General features: G+C 31.7%; 1 protein-coding gene across 1 annotated transcript; it reads right to left on the bottom strand.

The window, feature by feature from the left end:
• Positions 1-15,417: 15,417 nt before the first annotated feature.
• Positions 15,418-17,925, bottom strand: LOC127716342 (toll-like receptor 4). Its single transcript, XM_052222513.1, has one exon. It carries the CDS (start codon positions 17,923-17,925, stop codon positions 15,418-15,420), a length of 2,508 nt encoding a protein of 835 aa, XP_052078473.1.
• Between the last annotated feature and the right edge of the window lie 220 nt (positions 17,926-18,145).

The raw sequence follows: 18,145 nt of genomic DNA, 5'->3' as shown, positions 1-18,145 counted from the left end.
CTTGGTCGGGTTGTTGTCTCTTTGACATATTCCCCATTTCCATTCTCAATTTTACTCATTAAACAATTTCAAACAACCTTGGAAATAACTTTGCAGATAACATATTCAATATATCTAGGATTTTTTTACAACCTAGAACAAAGGAACAAGCCCAAATAAAGGTATCCTGTTATGTACATATTTTTCATATAAATTTCCAGAAGACAACTTGCAGAAAAAGAAGTACAAGATTGGTTTTCTCAAACAGTTAGTGACATTGCTATATAATATATACTTTCATAAACAGCCAAAGATTTTAGTGAGTATAACGACATGATTATATATAAGCCGAATGGACAATAAACTATCAGCAATCAATCAATATACATAAGCAGGGGATATATACAACAATAAATAAATCAACACGTTTCAGCTAATTTCATATCACATCTTTTTCTTATTTATATACAAACCCTTATAATTTTTGTCACATTATTACAAATATTGCCTGGTAGGTTTCATTACTATTTATGTTAAATATTATTTTGCAATTCATCCTATGTAGTGGGTTATATTTTATCATCGCAACAGCCATTCAATTGTCATGAACTGTACTGAAATTCATATGAAAAATATTTGACCAAGAAGACCTCCTCTGATGTTTTAATTATATTGTTTAGAATGGTAGACAGAACAATAGCTGCCATATGAAATTTACCCACTTCAATACCTCTGTAGAATATCATTCAAATATTCCATTCAATATTTCTTCAACAAATTGTCGGCATTCCTATGGGTACGAACCGTGCGCCTTTCCTTGTCGATCTCTTCTTATTTTCGTATGAATCAGGGTTTCTTCAGACACTTGTCAAAAACAAGAAGATCAAAGAAGCCAGACCAATTAATTTCACATCAAGATGTATTGATGATGTTATTTCCATTAACAAACCAAACTTTTCTGATTGGGTTCCATTAATGTATCCTCCAGAAATAGAAATTAAAGAAACAACAGACATGGCTTCCTCTGCCTCATGTGATTTATAATTCCCAACTCATTCGGTATTGAAGAGCTTGTACTCAGACTTTATAAAACGTCCGAGCAAAAATTTAATGAACCAGGGTTATGTTAAAGAACGTCTCTATGAGTGGCCGTTCGTGTCATTGGCGATATGAACATATCGTTTGAAATTTTCAACGCGTTGGTTTATCACTTCCAACGCGTTTGTTTTCACTTTGAACGCGTTCGTTTTCACTTTCAACGCTTTGGTCATCATTTTCAACGCGTTGGTTTGATTCTTTATTCATACGGTATGAAAAACCAACGCGTTGGTTTTCAATTGTATACCGTAAGTTTTTTATTCTATACCGTAAGTTTTGCAATTTAGTCCACCAATCAAAAACTTTCTTACAAAGTATCATCCAAATAAGGTTTTTACTTCCAACGCGTTAGTTTTCACTTTCAACGCGTTGGTTTTCACTTTCAACGCGTTGGTTATCATTTTCAACGCGTTGGTTGTAAAAACCAACGCGTTGATTCGTTATTCATACGGTATGAAAAACAAACGCGTTGGTTTTCAATTGTATACCGTAAGTTTTTCATTCAATACCGTAAGTTTTGCACTTTTGTCCACCAATCAAAAACTTTCTTACAAAGTATCATCCAAATAAGAGGTCACACTAATGACTGGACCGAAGACAGGACTATGACAGGATTAAATCAGAAATGCTAATATTTTTTTTTTATTTCAAAAGATTATCTCAAATTTGAAATATTATAAGATTTCATCATTTACTACTTAGATATAAGGGGAAAAACGAAAACAAATATTCAAAGCTTGCGAAAACGCGACCTGATCAACATTGACAATGACCTGACCAACATCGACAACGACTTGACCGATGAAAAGTCCTAGTTTCTTTGTTATCTTATTTAAAAGATAGGTAAAAGATTTGACCTGACCAACGTTGACAATCACCTGACCAACTCCGCGAGTTTTAGATTGTTAAATTTTGATCCATATCCAAGATCAACTGTTGGCATAGGTTGAAGACGCCATTAACTTGATGTCCATAACTTGTCATTATTTGACACGTTTGATCGCAATTATACAGTAACAAACAAAAGGTGTAAAATATGCAATAAATAAGTTGATAAACCCTATAAAGTTTATCACTACAGTAATTAACAACATTCGGACTTCTTTTAAGCTGAGTTTTACTCTGTGTATTGCCGTGAGTTTGTTTATTCTACATTGTCTAGAGGTAAAGGGGAGGGTGGAGATCTCTATAAACATGTTTAACTCCGTTAATTTTTTTTGCACTTGTCCAAAGCCAAGAGCCTCTTGCATTTGTTAGTCTTATATATTTTTTTTTAATTTAAGGTCATTTATATGTTTCTGAGTTTAGTGTAATGTCCATTTTCACTGAAGGAGTACACATTTTTGTTTAGGGACCGGCTAAAGCCCGCCTCCGGTTGCAGGATGTTCTCGCTTTCTTGAAGACCCATTGGTGGCCTTGGGCTCATTGGTCGGTTTCTTGTCTCTTTGACACATTGCCCTTTTCCATTCTCAATTTTATATATAGTTTTTTTAAATATTTCCATATAAGTTAATAATTATTTTCGCGGTCTATTACTTGTGGTATGCTCTAGCCTTTGCAGAATATCTTTGTAGTTTAAAATATTTTTATAAACATAAATAAACATTTTCACGATCTACTTGAGGTATGCCCGAGCCTTGTTCAGGATATCTTTTTTAGTTTGTCCCGAAAGTAGATAAATTTTTCGTTTTGTCAATATGTTTGATAATCGTTTACATGCATTACCTTTCAGCTATTCTTATAGGTAAACTAATTTCTTTTACATAACTTTGCTTTCTTGTACAATCAAACTTTGACGTATTTTTTTTTATTGAGAATTATACATTTAAAGTTTGAATGATACTTTTTTTTTAAAACAAAGAAATTACAACATTGCATCGGTCAGGTCATTGCCGATGTTGGTCAGGTCACGTTTTCGCAAGCTTTGAAAATTTGTTTATGTATTAAATGATGAAATCTTATTACAATCTAAATTTGAGATAAATCATTCGAGAAACTAAAACGTTATTAGAATTTCTATTTGGTCCTATCATTGTCGATGTTGGTCAGGTCATTGTCAACATTGGTCAGGTCACGTTTTCGCAAGCTTTTAATATCGTTTTTTCTTTTTTTTCTAACATTTATGTATTAATTTATAAAATCTTGTTATATTTTAAATTTGAGATAATTCCTTTGAGATATAAGAAAGTTATTAGCGTTTCTGATTTGGTCCTGTCATCGGCCCAGTCATTAGTGTGACCGCTTATTTAGATGATATTTTGTAAGAAAGTTTTTGATTGGCTAACAAAAGTGCAAAACTTATGGTATGGAATGAACAACTTACGGTATAGAATTGAAAACCAACGCTTTGAAAGTGAAAACCAACGCGTTGGAAGTAAAAACCAACGCGTTGGAAGTAAAAACCAACGCGTTGGAAGTAAAAACCAACGCGTTGAAAGTGAAAACCAACGCGTTGAAAGTAAAAACGAACGCGTTGAAAATTTCATACGGTATTTTAATACCGACAATGACACGAACGGCCACTCATACGTCTCGTCCTTTTTCTAAACAGCTTGATAGAAAGATATCAAGACCTTGTTGATGAATATTCCGTATCAACTTCACAAATAATACACAATAGTCGTGACGCATGGATTCTCGGTACTGCCGTTGTTTATCATGTTAATTACGTGTTATTAGTGTTCTTTTATTTTTCTTTGTAAATTATTACTCTTACTGTTTATTCTATTTTTGATAATATTCATTTGACATGGCTCGGTACTTATACCCGTCATTGTGTTTTTGTGTTGTGATAGTTTTTGTATTCTTGTCTTTCTTTTTTGCTCATGTGCTTTGTCATTATGCCTATTTGTATTTCTTTGTTGAAATATTTGTTTGGTTTATAGTGATTAAGATTATAACACAATTTTGACTGCTGTACCCCATTATTTATCATTTTTACCTATTATGTCCATTTTGTTTTTGTTCACACATTGTTGTCAATATAATGGAAATTTAACGACAGTCGTACAACATGTACAAGTGAGAGGATTAGCTAGCTATAAATCCAGGTTCAATCCACCATTTTCTACATCAGGAAATGCTTGTACCAAGTCAGGAATATGACGTTGTTATCCATTCGTTTGATGTGTTTGAGCTTTTGATTTTGCCATTTGTTTAGGGACTTGGAGTTCGGTATTTTTGTTATTTTTCTTTTTCGTTACTGAAGATGAAGAAGCTTAAATTGTCGACATGAAATGATGTTGTCAAATTTGGCACCATAGACATATGAAAACAGAGTTAACTGAGAAAATCGAATTATAAGCGGCAGTTTATTTGTGGATATCAGTATGTCCAAGACTTCATTTGGACATGATATCAATATCATCAATGTCTTTTCTTTTGTGACGACAAAATGTTGTCTGACAAACCTCAAGCTGTAAGATCCCAAGTGGACTATGCTCTGGTCTTTCAAGAAATGCTGTGTTGATGACAGGTGTTTTATTTCATTGTTTAATTCCTAGTCTATACTTGGCCGATTTAAAACTCGACATATTATTATAGACATTTGTCTATTATTGCAGATATAATGTTGACCTATTGATGTATTTTGATTGTGTTTTTGAGTTGCTGTCTCACTTACATAAACTACCATCTGACTGTTATTTATATTCAAAAAATAATTAAGGCAGACAGTATAGGTCTCCTTTAGTAGTTTGTGAGACCCTTAGAAATATTACAATAACAATTAGCACTGTAAGTAATACAAAATTCATGTTACTGTATTCCTACTCTAGTCATCTTGGTTGATTAGTACTGACATTGATGTTACTCCTTGATATTACTACCAAAGAACCCAATTCGCCACCAATCACCATCTCCAGAGTTAGTCTATACAACCATATCAGAAACATTCCGTCCTTGCAGTCTACTTTTTCTGATAATATTCTGTTTTTCTTCATTAAAAATTGACATATCATCAATAGAAAACATAATAATACCTTGTCTGGTCAAAATAAGATTATTGGGTTTTGCAGACAAACCAATATCTCAACCAATATTTTTTTATAATTGCTTATCATTGGTCATAATATTACTATGCCGAGTCCTAGATAATAGGTCAAAAAATAAGATATCAATTCAGTTTTGGAACAAAACAGGTACATTAACGTGAAGGGGTAATACCACCAAATCATAGTACGTCACATCCGATTACATACGAAAAAGGGTCGAAAAAAAATATTCCCTTGAATTTGACAGTTGTAGGTAATTAATCCTACATTTCATTGCAGTAAAACATTTCTGAGTCATAAACATATATCTTAGGTATTTCAAAGCACCAATATTTTTTATTTGGGGTTTCTATAGAATATTTCGGAAACTTGAGGTTACATGGTTACTAAAGTATGTACACAGATAAAAAAGAGGTGAAAATTTGATTGGTTAACTACCAGTGATGGTTATTTTCTTATATGGAATGAAATGTTATGTGATATTTGTCTATAGTACTGGACAGGATACAACTTTACTCATGTCAAGTATTTCTTTACTTGAAACAAAGATAAATTCTTCACAATTTTTTGAAAAGTGCAAATTTAACAAAGACTAATAGGGAAAAATCAATGGTGGTATTACACCTGAAGCATACGCTTTGTCTCTTCATAAACTTCTTTGGGAAATTTCTTTATTTTATCAGAACTTTTCATCAAAGCTTTATATTCAGGTAACTAGTATTTCTGTTTTCTTATTATTAAACAATAACATATATTTGTATAACATATAATCATGATTATCTCCCTTCTTGGGAAGTAAAATAGTATACATGTTGGTTCTCTGCAGTGCAGAACAATAATATGAAGTTTATTGATTTCAATGTGTTACTTTAACTTGAAAATGTTTCCAGCTATATCACAATAACTAATGTACACATGAAGAATCTTTGTGGGTATCGTCACAATCTTTAAAGCTATTTTTAAGATTTAAACATTCAAATGTCACAATTTTTAAATCATATTCTACTTTAATACAATGATCCATTTATCTGCAACAGTTGCAGATTTGATAATGCTTTAAACTGTCAATATTTTATTTCATTTGTCAGTCAATACTAAGTTTCTAGCGGGATAGAGGCTAAATTCCTTTTTCAGATCTTTTTCAAATGTAATGGAATAATTTTTCTTACCAAGACCTTTGGTGAGTTTGATAACAAGAACATTATGAAATTTGGAAATACTTTTGGGGTAGGAAGAGGCCTTAGTTATCAGTTAATTAAAAGCAAACTAAATATTATTGCTATATACATATGCACTTTCATGGATCTACAAGCTGTCGACTCCTGTATCTTGACATTGCACAAGGTCATGTTTTTCTCTGACTGTTAATGACGCCTTTTCACTAAGTCCATGTATGTTGGATGTTGGATGCGTACGGATTGATAATTTAGTCTTAAATGCATGATTTTTTATATTAGTTGTTATTGGCTTTGGACTAGCTGTCAGTAACTGCGAGTACTGTCAGATCTGTACTTAGTGTCTTTTTGTTGTTGGGATGTACAAGTACCTGGTCACGTCCACGTGTTTTTGTTAAATGTATTTCTATTTGTATCCATCTGATGAGTTAAGCCTTTTCTATTGATTGTTATAGTACGTTCTCATGTTGTAGTGTTACACCACTGTCCCAGGTTAGGGGAGGGTTGGGATCTCGCTAATATGTTTAACCCCGCCACATTCGGTATGTACGTGCCTGTCCCAAGTCAGGAGCCTGTAATTAAGTGGTTGTCGTTTGTTGCTGTGTTACATATTTGTTTTTCGTTCATTTATTTGTACATTAATTAGGCCGTTAGTTTTCTCGTTTGAATTGTTTTACATTTGTGATTTCGAGGCCTTTTATAGCTGACTATGCGGTATGGGCTTTACTCAATGTTGAAGGCCGTACGGTGAACTATAGCTGGTAATTTCTGTGTCATTTGGTCTCTTGTGGAGAGTTGTCTCATTGGTAATCATACCACATCTTCTTTTTTTATAATTAGGCAAACATCAAATAGCCCAACCTTTAATTTCGGTCCACATTCAAATACAAATAAGGATTGTTTTCTTATCAAAACTTTGGTAGAGTTTGTCAATCAGAAAAAACAAATTGGAAATGAGGAAGAATTCTAGATTTGGAGTGGCAGAGTCAACTTTATACAACTAGTTCAATTAGCAAAATAACTTCATATCTGATCCACTCCCAGTTTGAATAAAAATTAATATATATAAAAAAAGTCTGAGTTTAAACAATAGAAAATTGAGGTATTGGTCTTTCTTTCTAAGGCAGACTTGTGCAATCAGTCACCTAGGTAGCCAGTGAAATTTCTGTCAGAAAACTTTTCAAATCAAATCTGGATAAAGAATGTTGCATTTAGGGGGAGGCAGCAATTAGTTTTTGCTTATCTTAAGGCAAGGCCAATTATTACTTTGAATCATTGCTCCCATTAAACTCTGACCGAATAATTCACATGTATACCAGTTAAGTTTATCGAGTTCTTACTATGGCTGGGCACGAAAGTCCTAATGTTTTGAATATCTTGCATGTAGTTTGTGTTATGTTGATCTGTGTCCATCTTGTACCTGTAAAATGATAGAATTGATCTTTATGAACAAATCGCTTCGATTCTTAATACCTAAAGACAGGGGCCATATTCTAATAAAGTTTTTGTTCATAAAATTTGAAATACTATGATTCATTAACCAATTGCAGAATCCGATAACTACTAATTGTAGTATAAATATTTGATCAATTAATATTAATTTGCTGATTGAAATTGAAAGCATTTCCTTCCTATTCAGGTGGAAAAATTCAAAGACAAAAGTCATCTGTGAAATGACTGCTGAAAATGTTTAGCTGCCATAAATAAAACAAATACGTATGACTAGCAAGAAATTTGCATGATTAACAATTGTCCACAGCTCCCTTGCAAGTAAACAAGATGTAATCACAGTGGCTATCAATTAAGGAGAATAATAGCAATTATATTATTTATTATTCATAATTTAACTCATCAAACCTCAGCATTGTGTGTCTGTGAAATGGTAGGGTATTGTTTGTTCATCTTACAAATTGTAATGTCAGATAGACTTGCTTTCTCCAGGGCTTTGTCAAAGAAATGAAGAACCTGGTATATCCTCCATTTTGTTATATATGTTTCACCTTGAAGGATAAGTTCACATTTCAAAATAGAAATAAGTTACCTTCCTTCAATAACAAATTGCCAACAAAAATTAAATAAATCTGTCAAATAGAATAAGTATAGATAGTAAAGATATTAGATACTTTCAGATAATAACTAACACTTCAATTTTTCCTACACACTATTTCTTAGCAACTTTCCTGAAATGCAATAATTGATCTAAATTTGTGTTTGTCATAATAAATGCATGCAAAAAACTCTGAATTTGCAGAATACAAACCCATATATAATAGGTAAATATCTGTTACAATTAAGTATGATTAACTAAGGTGAAAATAAAGCTGCCTCAAGGTTGATCGGATGTCTTTTTCTCAGCATCCCTTCTGAGCATGTTTCAAAAAATGTTGGTTTAAAAATATTTTGTGAACTCACATTCAATATACACCAAAAATTCTAAACTTGACATTTACACTTTCAACCAACAAGACATTAAGTGTCATTTAGTGTTTTTGAAGTTTTCAAAAAAAAATCATTTAAAATCAACAATTATACTAAACTTTATTGGATAACTTGAGTGTTTTAAGTTATTCATAAAAATAAGGTCTTTTACACACTATTTTTATTTTATATTTTAGAAGTATTTATGGAGAGTGATTCTCTCATTGAATTATAACCAATTCTATCTTTAAATGTTTCCTAAATATGGAACTAGAGGGTCTAAAGAGCATGTGTCGCTCACCTTGGTTTTTGTGCATATTCAACAAAGAACGCTCTCCAACACTGTAGACGAGAATAGAATTTTTGACACAAATCTCTGGGTTTTTTTTTATCATGTATTGCTGATCATTCAGTCTTTTTAGTTTCTCTCTATGCTCTTTATTTTTTGCTCAAAATACAAGAAGGTAAACATAATCCTCAATTAAAGGGCAATCATGCCTATAAAGAGTGAAAGTCTGCTAATATATCAGCAAAGTTTGACTTGATAGTAGATCTTGCCTTGCTGATCATTTTTGTCTATTTATCTTTTATATTTTTTATCATATAAAACCCACACAAAAAATTTGTAAAAGTCGTCATCAAAAGGCAATAACTCAAGTTAGAACTTATTCGTAGAACTTGTCTTGCTTATCATTTTTGCAATTTAAAGTTTCTCCCTTTTTATTATAATTTTCAAGGTAAAAGTCAAAACTGAAAATAGCAATGGCAATATTTGTCATTTATGGGCAATAACTCCTATAAGAAGTTGTCTGACAATTTTGACGAATAAGGACAATTGGTAGAGCTCTATTTATAACGGTTTTCAAAATAATAGACAAAACTTGTATTTTACCCCCTATGTTCTATTTTTTGCCATATCGACCATATTAGTTGGCAGAGGGTTCATCGGAGAGAGAGAGAGATTACCAAGCAATTGAAAAATAAGTTGGGCCTAAATCTTAAAATTCCTGAACACCCTTCTTAATTGCTGATATGAATTTGCTATTCACTTTTATTATACCCCACGCAACGAGTTGCGGAGGGTATAATGTTTTTGACCCGTCCGTCCGTCAGTCCGTCAGTCCTGTTTCTTGTCATCGCAACTCTTCTCAAACCACACAACAGAATTTCACGAAACCTTTTTAGATAATAAGGACATACTATGTAGTTGTGCATATCGACAGGAAATTGCGATTCAATTTTTTTCTAGGAGTTACGCCCCTTTGAACTTATTTGTTTCAATGTACTATGCAACAGTTTGTCATCGCAACTTCTCTGATACCACACAACAGAATTTCACGAAACCTTTTTAGATAATAAGGACATACTATGTAGATGTGCATATCGACAGGAAATTACGGTTCAATTTTTTTTCTAGGAGTTACACCCCTTTGAACTTATTTGCTTTAATGTACTACTGCAACAGTTTGTCATCGCAACTCCTCTGATACCACACAACAGAATTTCATGAAACCTTTTTAGATAATAAGGACATACTATGTAGATGTGCATATCGACAGGAAATTACGGTTCAATTTTTTTTCTAGGAGTTACGCCCCTTTGAACTTATTTGCTTCAATGTACTTCTGCAACAGTTTGTCATCGCAACTCCTCTGAAACCACACAACATAATTTCATGAAACTTTGTAGATAATAAGGACATACTATGTAGATGTGCATATTGACAGGAAATTATGATTCAATTTTTTTTTCTTACACATATTTTATTTCTCCAATGACAATGTGAGGACGTGGGGTATGTGAGCGCGCTCACTAAGGTTCTTTAATTTATGATCTTACAGGACGGGTTTTTGGAAAACTATGATTGGAAAATACTTGTATTTATACATCTTATCAAAATGCTGAAATGACACTTTATAAATTTGGAGCGATCGGAACGCTAAAACTCAAAATGTTTAAGCCAAAGTATACTAATCGGTGTTTTATGACCAATGCGGCAATAGGGAGATAGCACCTAATTTGACCCAATGTAGATTCTTACAAAATTTCCCGAACTTGAATACAGCCAAAGGGCGATAAATGTATGTAAATACATAGCTCACAGCCAAAAAAAAAAACCCACAGCCAGCGTAGTTTTAACTGTTTTGTTTGTCAGTAGAACCCACTATACTTGTTACTAATATCAAATTGAAGGTTTCCAATGGTTAATGGGGATGACCTTAAACCAATTTATTAGACAATATAGAAATGTCAATACTTATATCTAATATGTATTGCGGTGTTTTGTAAATGTATTCATTATATTGATTTATTATATTGTACATGCATTTCAAATTTCTAATTCGGTGGAGGCGTGCCGCATCCTTTTCCCTCAACTTATTCCTTGTTATATCTAGTTGTAACATAAAAAATATGCATCATTTTTTTTCTACTTTTGTGTAAATTCAATTTTAAGTGCATTCGATAGACATGAAAGCTTTTAAAACATGTCTTTCTCCATTCACAGTTTCAAGCAACGATGACTGAGTGAACAACAACCTCTAACGCCCTCTTTGATTTTTTTTGAAAATCGTAATTGTGGAACCTTTTTGTCTTTTTCTAAAAATATGGTGTTTCAAACGAGAAAACTAACGGCCTAATTTATGTACAAAAAAATGAACGAAAAACAAATATGTAACACAGCAACAAACGACAACCACTGAATTACAGGCTCCTGACTTGGGACAGGCACAAGCAAATGCGGTGATGCTAGACCATTTTTGATATTCATTTAAATAAATAAATAAATAAATAAATAATCTTTATTTCAAGAGGATAGACCTATTAGTAAAAACTAATCTTCCTGGGAGTCTTCAAAATCATAACATATTCATAAAGTACATACAATATTATAATGATATATACACCATATACACATGATACAATTGTATATAGATATTAATGAAAAAGCTTATTTATTGCACAATTTATGAAGAATTTGTGACATTTTGTTTTAAAAGATACAAGTGTATTACTCATCTTTATTTCATTTGGTAAAATGTTCCATATTTGAGAACCATAATATGTAAAGAATTTTCTTCAAAACATTTGTTTTTGGCTTTGGAAGATTTATCGTTTTTCATCAGATGAACGTAAATTATAATTTTGATTATCAGTAAAATGAAAGTTTTCTTGTAAATAGTTAAGAACCAGATCAGTTAATAATGATTTAAATACAAGTATTGCCTTTTGATATTAAATTCGGTTTTCCACATTTAACCAGTTTTAAACAATTAAACAATAAATCACTCGCCACATGTATGTTTGTCGCTTTCAATTTCAATAAATACACATTATATTGTTTACCGTTTTACTTGGATTTTTTTATTGGCACTTTTTAAAGTTTTTTTTGTGCGTTATTTTGCAGTGGCAAGGGGTCAACTTTCTTTTCGCAATTGGTCCTCTTACGATTTGATACCTAGGCTTTCTTTTTGTTTTTGTTTCATATTACTCATGACTAAGATACATCTTTATGTCTAATTTCTTCTTTCAGATTTGAAAGTTTGAAAAGTTTGAATCTGACACACATTAGAACTTGTTTTCCCATATAATTAAATGACAAATTATATAATAGTTATGTAGCCCTTGCAATTTATAATGCCTCATTTATTTTAGAATTGAAATGTTGAGAGGTCTGCTCATATTTTATCCATTCCAATGTAGGTTTTTTGTGGAAAGAAAGTTAAAGTCAGAATTAATCAATTTCTCTACTGGAAATGGTACACTTTGTTAATGTTGAAAATATGTTTAACGCTCATCATGTCTAATAAAATTGCTCTATTACATAAAAAGAATTATTCAGCTTTTGGCACATTAGTCACCTCAATTAAACAATTTGAAAAACTCGAGGGATATATAAAGCTGGGTTTATCTTATTTTTATTGACTGAATCAGATGCTAAGTTCAACACGCAATCGAACAGACTTTTGAAGAAGAGGATATTTGCATATCTACTCATCAATTTATGATGCAATGATGCAATATTTACAATAAAAAAGTACATTCTAAAACTTTTCGTTTCCTCTCTTAAGAGTGAATGCAATTGCGTGTTTAGTTAGTAGTAAATCTGGATATATTTTCCAAATAGCTGCATTTAATTTGATGAAAGCAGATTTTACATTAATATTACATTTGAATATACAATACAAGAACACAATGTCTCTGTTTTGTTGTTTTTGCTGCATTTATATATGCACTGTTTTTTTTTGCGCGTAATTTTTAATTTTTTTCAATTTTTGACAAGTTATTTTTATTTATATTTTTTCTAATATAACTTTCACGACCTTTGATCTCAAACCTAAGGGTTTTGTACCATGTTTGCAAGACCGGGTGAAAAAAAGTTACAACATTCCTCGAAAAACTAATACATGATTACATGAATTCAAATAAAGCTGTACGCTAGGAAGAATGAAATTACCAGGACACTATATTGTATAAAATATCGCTCCGTGTTATCTGTACACCTGTATTTGTATAGTAAAAAGGTCAATTGCAGGATAAAAATATGTAACAAAAAGATCATATAACAGCGCACTGCTCTGAATCAAGTTTAATACAAAAACAATATTACAAATATCATACTGTTGAGATAACATTCGTGACCTCTGGAGTCTATTCTACTGACAAGGAATCTTAACTATAAACCACATCAATTTTCGTATCTCGTGGTTTTTCCAAACTTCATTTCAATCCGTGGTCCATCTATACCCAAAGAAAATAATGAATCCACAGAAAATTAAATGAAAATGAATAAGATATTATGGACAATAGTAAATAATGAAATAAAACTATTTTTATATTGACCCGTTATCAAAAAATATCAACAGCATTTTATAAATTGCATGCGTCCGTAAAGCTTTCATAGATTTACCTTCAACCGGAACGCTCAAAGCCGACTATTTTAAAAGCAAAGGATGTATGAAAATCTTCTTTTTTAATCTCCCTTTTGTGTCATTGCCTTTCGTTAGTTAGCTTAATGTTTTACAGAAATCGACATTGCTACAAAGCAAACTGTAAAGAAAGCTCTGATGTAAAGAGAAATATTCATTCAAAAATAGAAAGAAGGAAAGTTAAAGACGATATTTCTCAATTTACCAAACATTGAATAAGTTTATTTTTTTACCTATAACTTCTAATTGCATGGCAAAATATATCACAAAAACATGTTTAAATATACAGGTATAATGTCACTTATAATGTCACTGAAGACAGATATTGATTAAAGTCTACGGTTGCCCATAATTGTTTATATTCACTTCATTTGAACTTGGCTGGATAGTTTTCGGATTGGCAATCATACCAAAAACTCCTTACTTTTATACAACCCAACATCACACCAAAACAAACGAATGTTTAGCAAATTTCAAAGGTAGAGAAAATTTTAGCAATGCATAGTTGGAGAATTCTACGTCTAAATGATCAAGAGTTTTTATTGCAGAATATATCATTAGAACCCATATTTAAACCCGGTGCATTTTTTTGCTATAAGACTTATTCTTTGGCTGTTTTGCGTAACAATTCCAACAATAAAAAAATGTTAATCTCCTATTCGTGTGCATGTGTGTACTTGTGTTGAATCGAAATCGTATTTAGAACATACTCACCCCTTCTCGTCCAATGAAAAATCAGTTTTTTTTCCTTCTAATTTTCATAGTACATGGCTTTCCATGCACTATAAAATGCTATACATGAATTACTTTTCATTGAAGATTAATTATGAAAGTGAACTCTTAATAACTACACTAATGAAGTGTACAATGCCCTGAGGCATTTTCCATAGGAAAACATCCTACTGATTAAAGATGAAAGAGAATAGAATTATAAAAAAAAAACACATTTTGAATATTGTAATGTCAGACTGCTGATATATAAAGCAAAGGAACTTTTCGAACAGAAAAAAACAATACACCAATAAAAAGTAAGCATCTGATGTTGAATGATCGTAATTCTTAAATTTATTGAGTGAGTTTTATAATTACTGAAAAAATATATAAATTCAAAAAGCTGATTTATAGAACATTGCATGCTTTTTATAACCAAGAGATTAAAGGTATATAAGTATGAAAATTTACCTGAAGCAGAAGAAAAACTAAATGTTTGAACAATTTATCCTTTTTGTCCTCACAAAACTATGTCATTGCTATATCATTCCATCCATTGAAATGACCATTACATATGTTATTCATTCCTTTTGTTTATCAAGTTAACACTTCATTATAAAAAGTGAATTCTAATCAAGGTTTGAATTTTACAATGGGAAAGGATAATTTTGTAAGGTCACTTGAAGGTGTGAATATGTTCTAAATTGGTCAGACAATACTTAGTCATGGTTTATGAACATTTAAAACCCTCGGCTATGCCTTGGGCTTTAAATCTTCATGAAACATGACCAAGTATTGTCTAACCTTTACGTAAAGAAATAAAATGTTTATTAAAATCATTAAATTCGGTTTAATGGTAAATTGTATTCAAATCTTCATCTAGACGTTTATTTGATTGTTTTTAAAAAGTAAAATAACAAAATACCGAACTCCGAATTAAATTTACTTAAAGTTCTACAAAATAAGTGATTTTTCTTTAATAATACTGTTTATTGCTTTAAATATTATATGGATAAACGTATGATATATCTATACACGTGGAAATACCTTACTACATGTATATATTTAGTATTTAAGTAAGTAGTTTAAGAGGTCAGAAGAGAGAGAAAATGATTACTACGATAAAATTTCCCTTAATTTATTCCAAAACACTGTATCACCAAATTCATCGTTTGGATATTCGATGTAGGAGTGGGATTGAACTAACTCTAAAACAATCATTGGTAAATCTTTTGGTGACATTTGCTCTAGAAATACTAAAAATAATATGTTTTCTTTATTTCTGGAATAAATGCTTTCCACTTTTGCCATGTTGTATTCAAACATACACCAGTACGAATCTAGATAATTATGTGACATTACAATTACCACTTTTCGGCTGTTGTGAATTGCAGATGTGATGTTTCCTGCAATGTCATTTCCAGGTATAAAATCTCTTTTATGGATACACAGCTTCAATCCAGCTTCGCGTTCTAGACAATGTAAAAGTTTGTCATGAACGAAAAATCTATCGTTGTTGTCGTAGGATATAAAAGCATCGTACTCATATTGGCCGTCATTGTCGGAGTTTCCTTTATTTTGCACTTGATATTTATTTTTTACCATGTAATACATATATCGCAAGCGCCACCTATTGCGGTAACCTATGCCCCAAATTAAAACAAACAAGAAAACGACCAATGATGCTACTGTGCCAACAATCAATGACGAATACGACGAACATTCCATCTGAAGCTTTTCAAAAACTCTTTTTGGTTTCCGTAATGATTCTGGGTCTCCATGAGACGTCAGACATGATGTTTTGTGTTTATTGTGAATCTTGATTTTTGTTGTTGACATCCACTTAATAAATTCTATTGTATCACAACTACATTTTAACGGATTCCCACTTATATCAATTGACAATTTGTTTTTCACTTTGTACACTTCTTCTAAATAACCACGAGCATTTTCATCTAAACTAGAAATTCTGTTATTAGAAAGGTCTAAATTTGACAACCGTTTCATGTGGTTAATTTGGAAGGTAATATTATCCATCATATTTCCTCCTAATTTTATGTCTATCAAATTCGCCTGAGACTTAAAAAATATATACGGTAAACTTGGAATCCTATTTTCTGCCAAATTAACGATTTGAAGGGCTGGCATATGCTGCATTATTTCTCCTTCATTGTCATCCGGAAATACAAATCCAAGTAGATTATTTTGTACGAGTAATGTTATTACATTCGGGACGCTTTTAAAAAATTCCTTTGACACATTCGAGCAAATGTTATTGGATAAATCTAAAAATTGAACATGAGCAAATGTAAGAAGTGGACCTATCCACGAATAGAAAATATTATAACTTAAATCTACATATTCTAATATATTTTCGGAAACTGTAAACTGTGGAATTTCATAGCGAAGATAGCATTCTTTGTAAAGAGCTTTTTTCAGTTTTCGAGGAATTGGCAATATTTTCCAAGGAGAGTTTGATCGGAATATATTTTCAGCAGGTGTATGAATTGGTTTACATTCTTGATTACAACATGATTCATCAGGACGCTCGCATATTTCTTCACGTTCATTGTTCCTTCGCGAACTGAACAATAACGACACATTTACAAATTCAATCTGCATAGTTATAAAATCGAAAAAATATTGGCCATACGAAAATTCATTGTCGGACATAAAGAGTTTTCGAATGGAAGACGGAAGTTGTTGTACAGCTCCATCTTCCAAGAGCTGGATTCTATTACTATCGCCATGCATTTCTTCCAAGTTTGTATATCTTAAGTGCATAAAATGCTGCTTTAAAACTTTCGTATTCATTTGAAATGTCTTGTGAATTTTATTAAATTTCAGAATTTTTATCGACGTAAATGGAAGATCAATTGTCACATTTTCCAAACCATCAAACCTTAGACATGTGTTAAAAGAAATGTCTAGCATTGATAAATTTCGCATAAAGCTGAATGAACCTTTGTACACGTAATTCACTTTACACGCAGACATATCTAATTTATGTATTGTTGGTACAGATCTAAACGTATCCGGTTTCACGCTGTGTACGTAGCAGTGCCCAGATGATCCAGAAACGTCAAGAGTCTCTAAACGAGGCATTTCCGGTAGTTTTTCTTGAGAAGCATTGTAATCAATCTTCAATGTGAGTAAAGATTGAGGAAATGTAACGTTGTTATCTCTCCAGCTGATACTGTTCTTCTTAACATTTAAATATGATAGTGTTCGTAGATATAGAAACGCATCTTTGGTTGTTTTTGTTATATTATTATTGTTCATCTTAAGCTTTAAAACACTATTCAGTCCATAAAACATTTCCTTATTCAGAGAGTGTAATCTATTTACTGAAAGGTTTATTTCAGTTAAGATGTCGTTGTTTCTAAAATGACGTTCCGGTATGTTATGTATATAGTTGTTACTTAGATCAACACTGCTCACATTTCTTGGCAGGTAAGGTATATCCCTTAGTTTTGCTTGTGAACAATCAACCTCGACATATGTTTTATTTGAAGTTTTACATCGACATCTTTGATTAAAGAAACATGTGGTTTTCGTCCGTACACTTACTGTCATCATAAGAACAAAAAACGCGAGAAAGAGAATAAGTAATGAATTTGCCATATTTCTGAAATGAAAAGTGCATGAATTATCACAAGACGAAGGGACCAATATATAATTAATTTACTTGAACATTTGGAGCCTTTGAAATATGTCTTCGGTTTGAGGATGTCACTATCACAGCTTATACATGTATACTTTTGTTCGGGCTTTTTCACAAAGTACTTAAAAGCTTTACTAAATTATTTCATTCATTCATAGATTTGGTTTGGAATGATTGTTG

This window comes from Mytilus californianus, unplaced genomic scaffold (assembly GCF_021869535.1).
Source record: "Mytilus californianus isolate M0D057914Y unplaced genomic scaffold, xbMytCali1.0.p SCAF_9, whole genome shotgun sequence".
NCBI classification, from domain to species: domain Eukaryota; kingdom Metazoa; phylum Mollusca; class Bivalvia; order Mytilida; family Mytilidae; genus Mytilus; species Mytilus californianus.
This window is presented reverse-complemented; position numbering and strand designations above follow the sequence as displayed.

Bases quoted from the DNA above. Each gene is read 5' to 3' on its own strand.
- LOC127716342 (XM_052222513.1), bottom strand. From the start codon at position 17,925: ATGGCAAATTCATTACTTATTCTCTTTCTCGCGTTTTTTGTTCTTATG.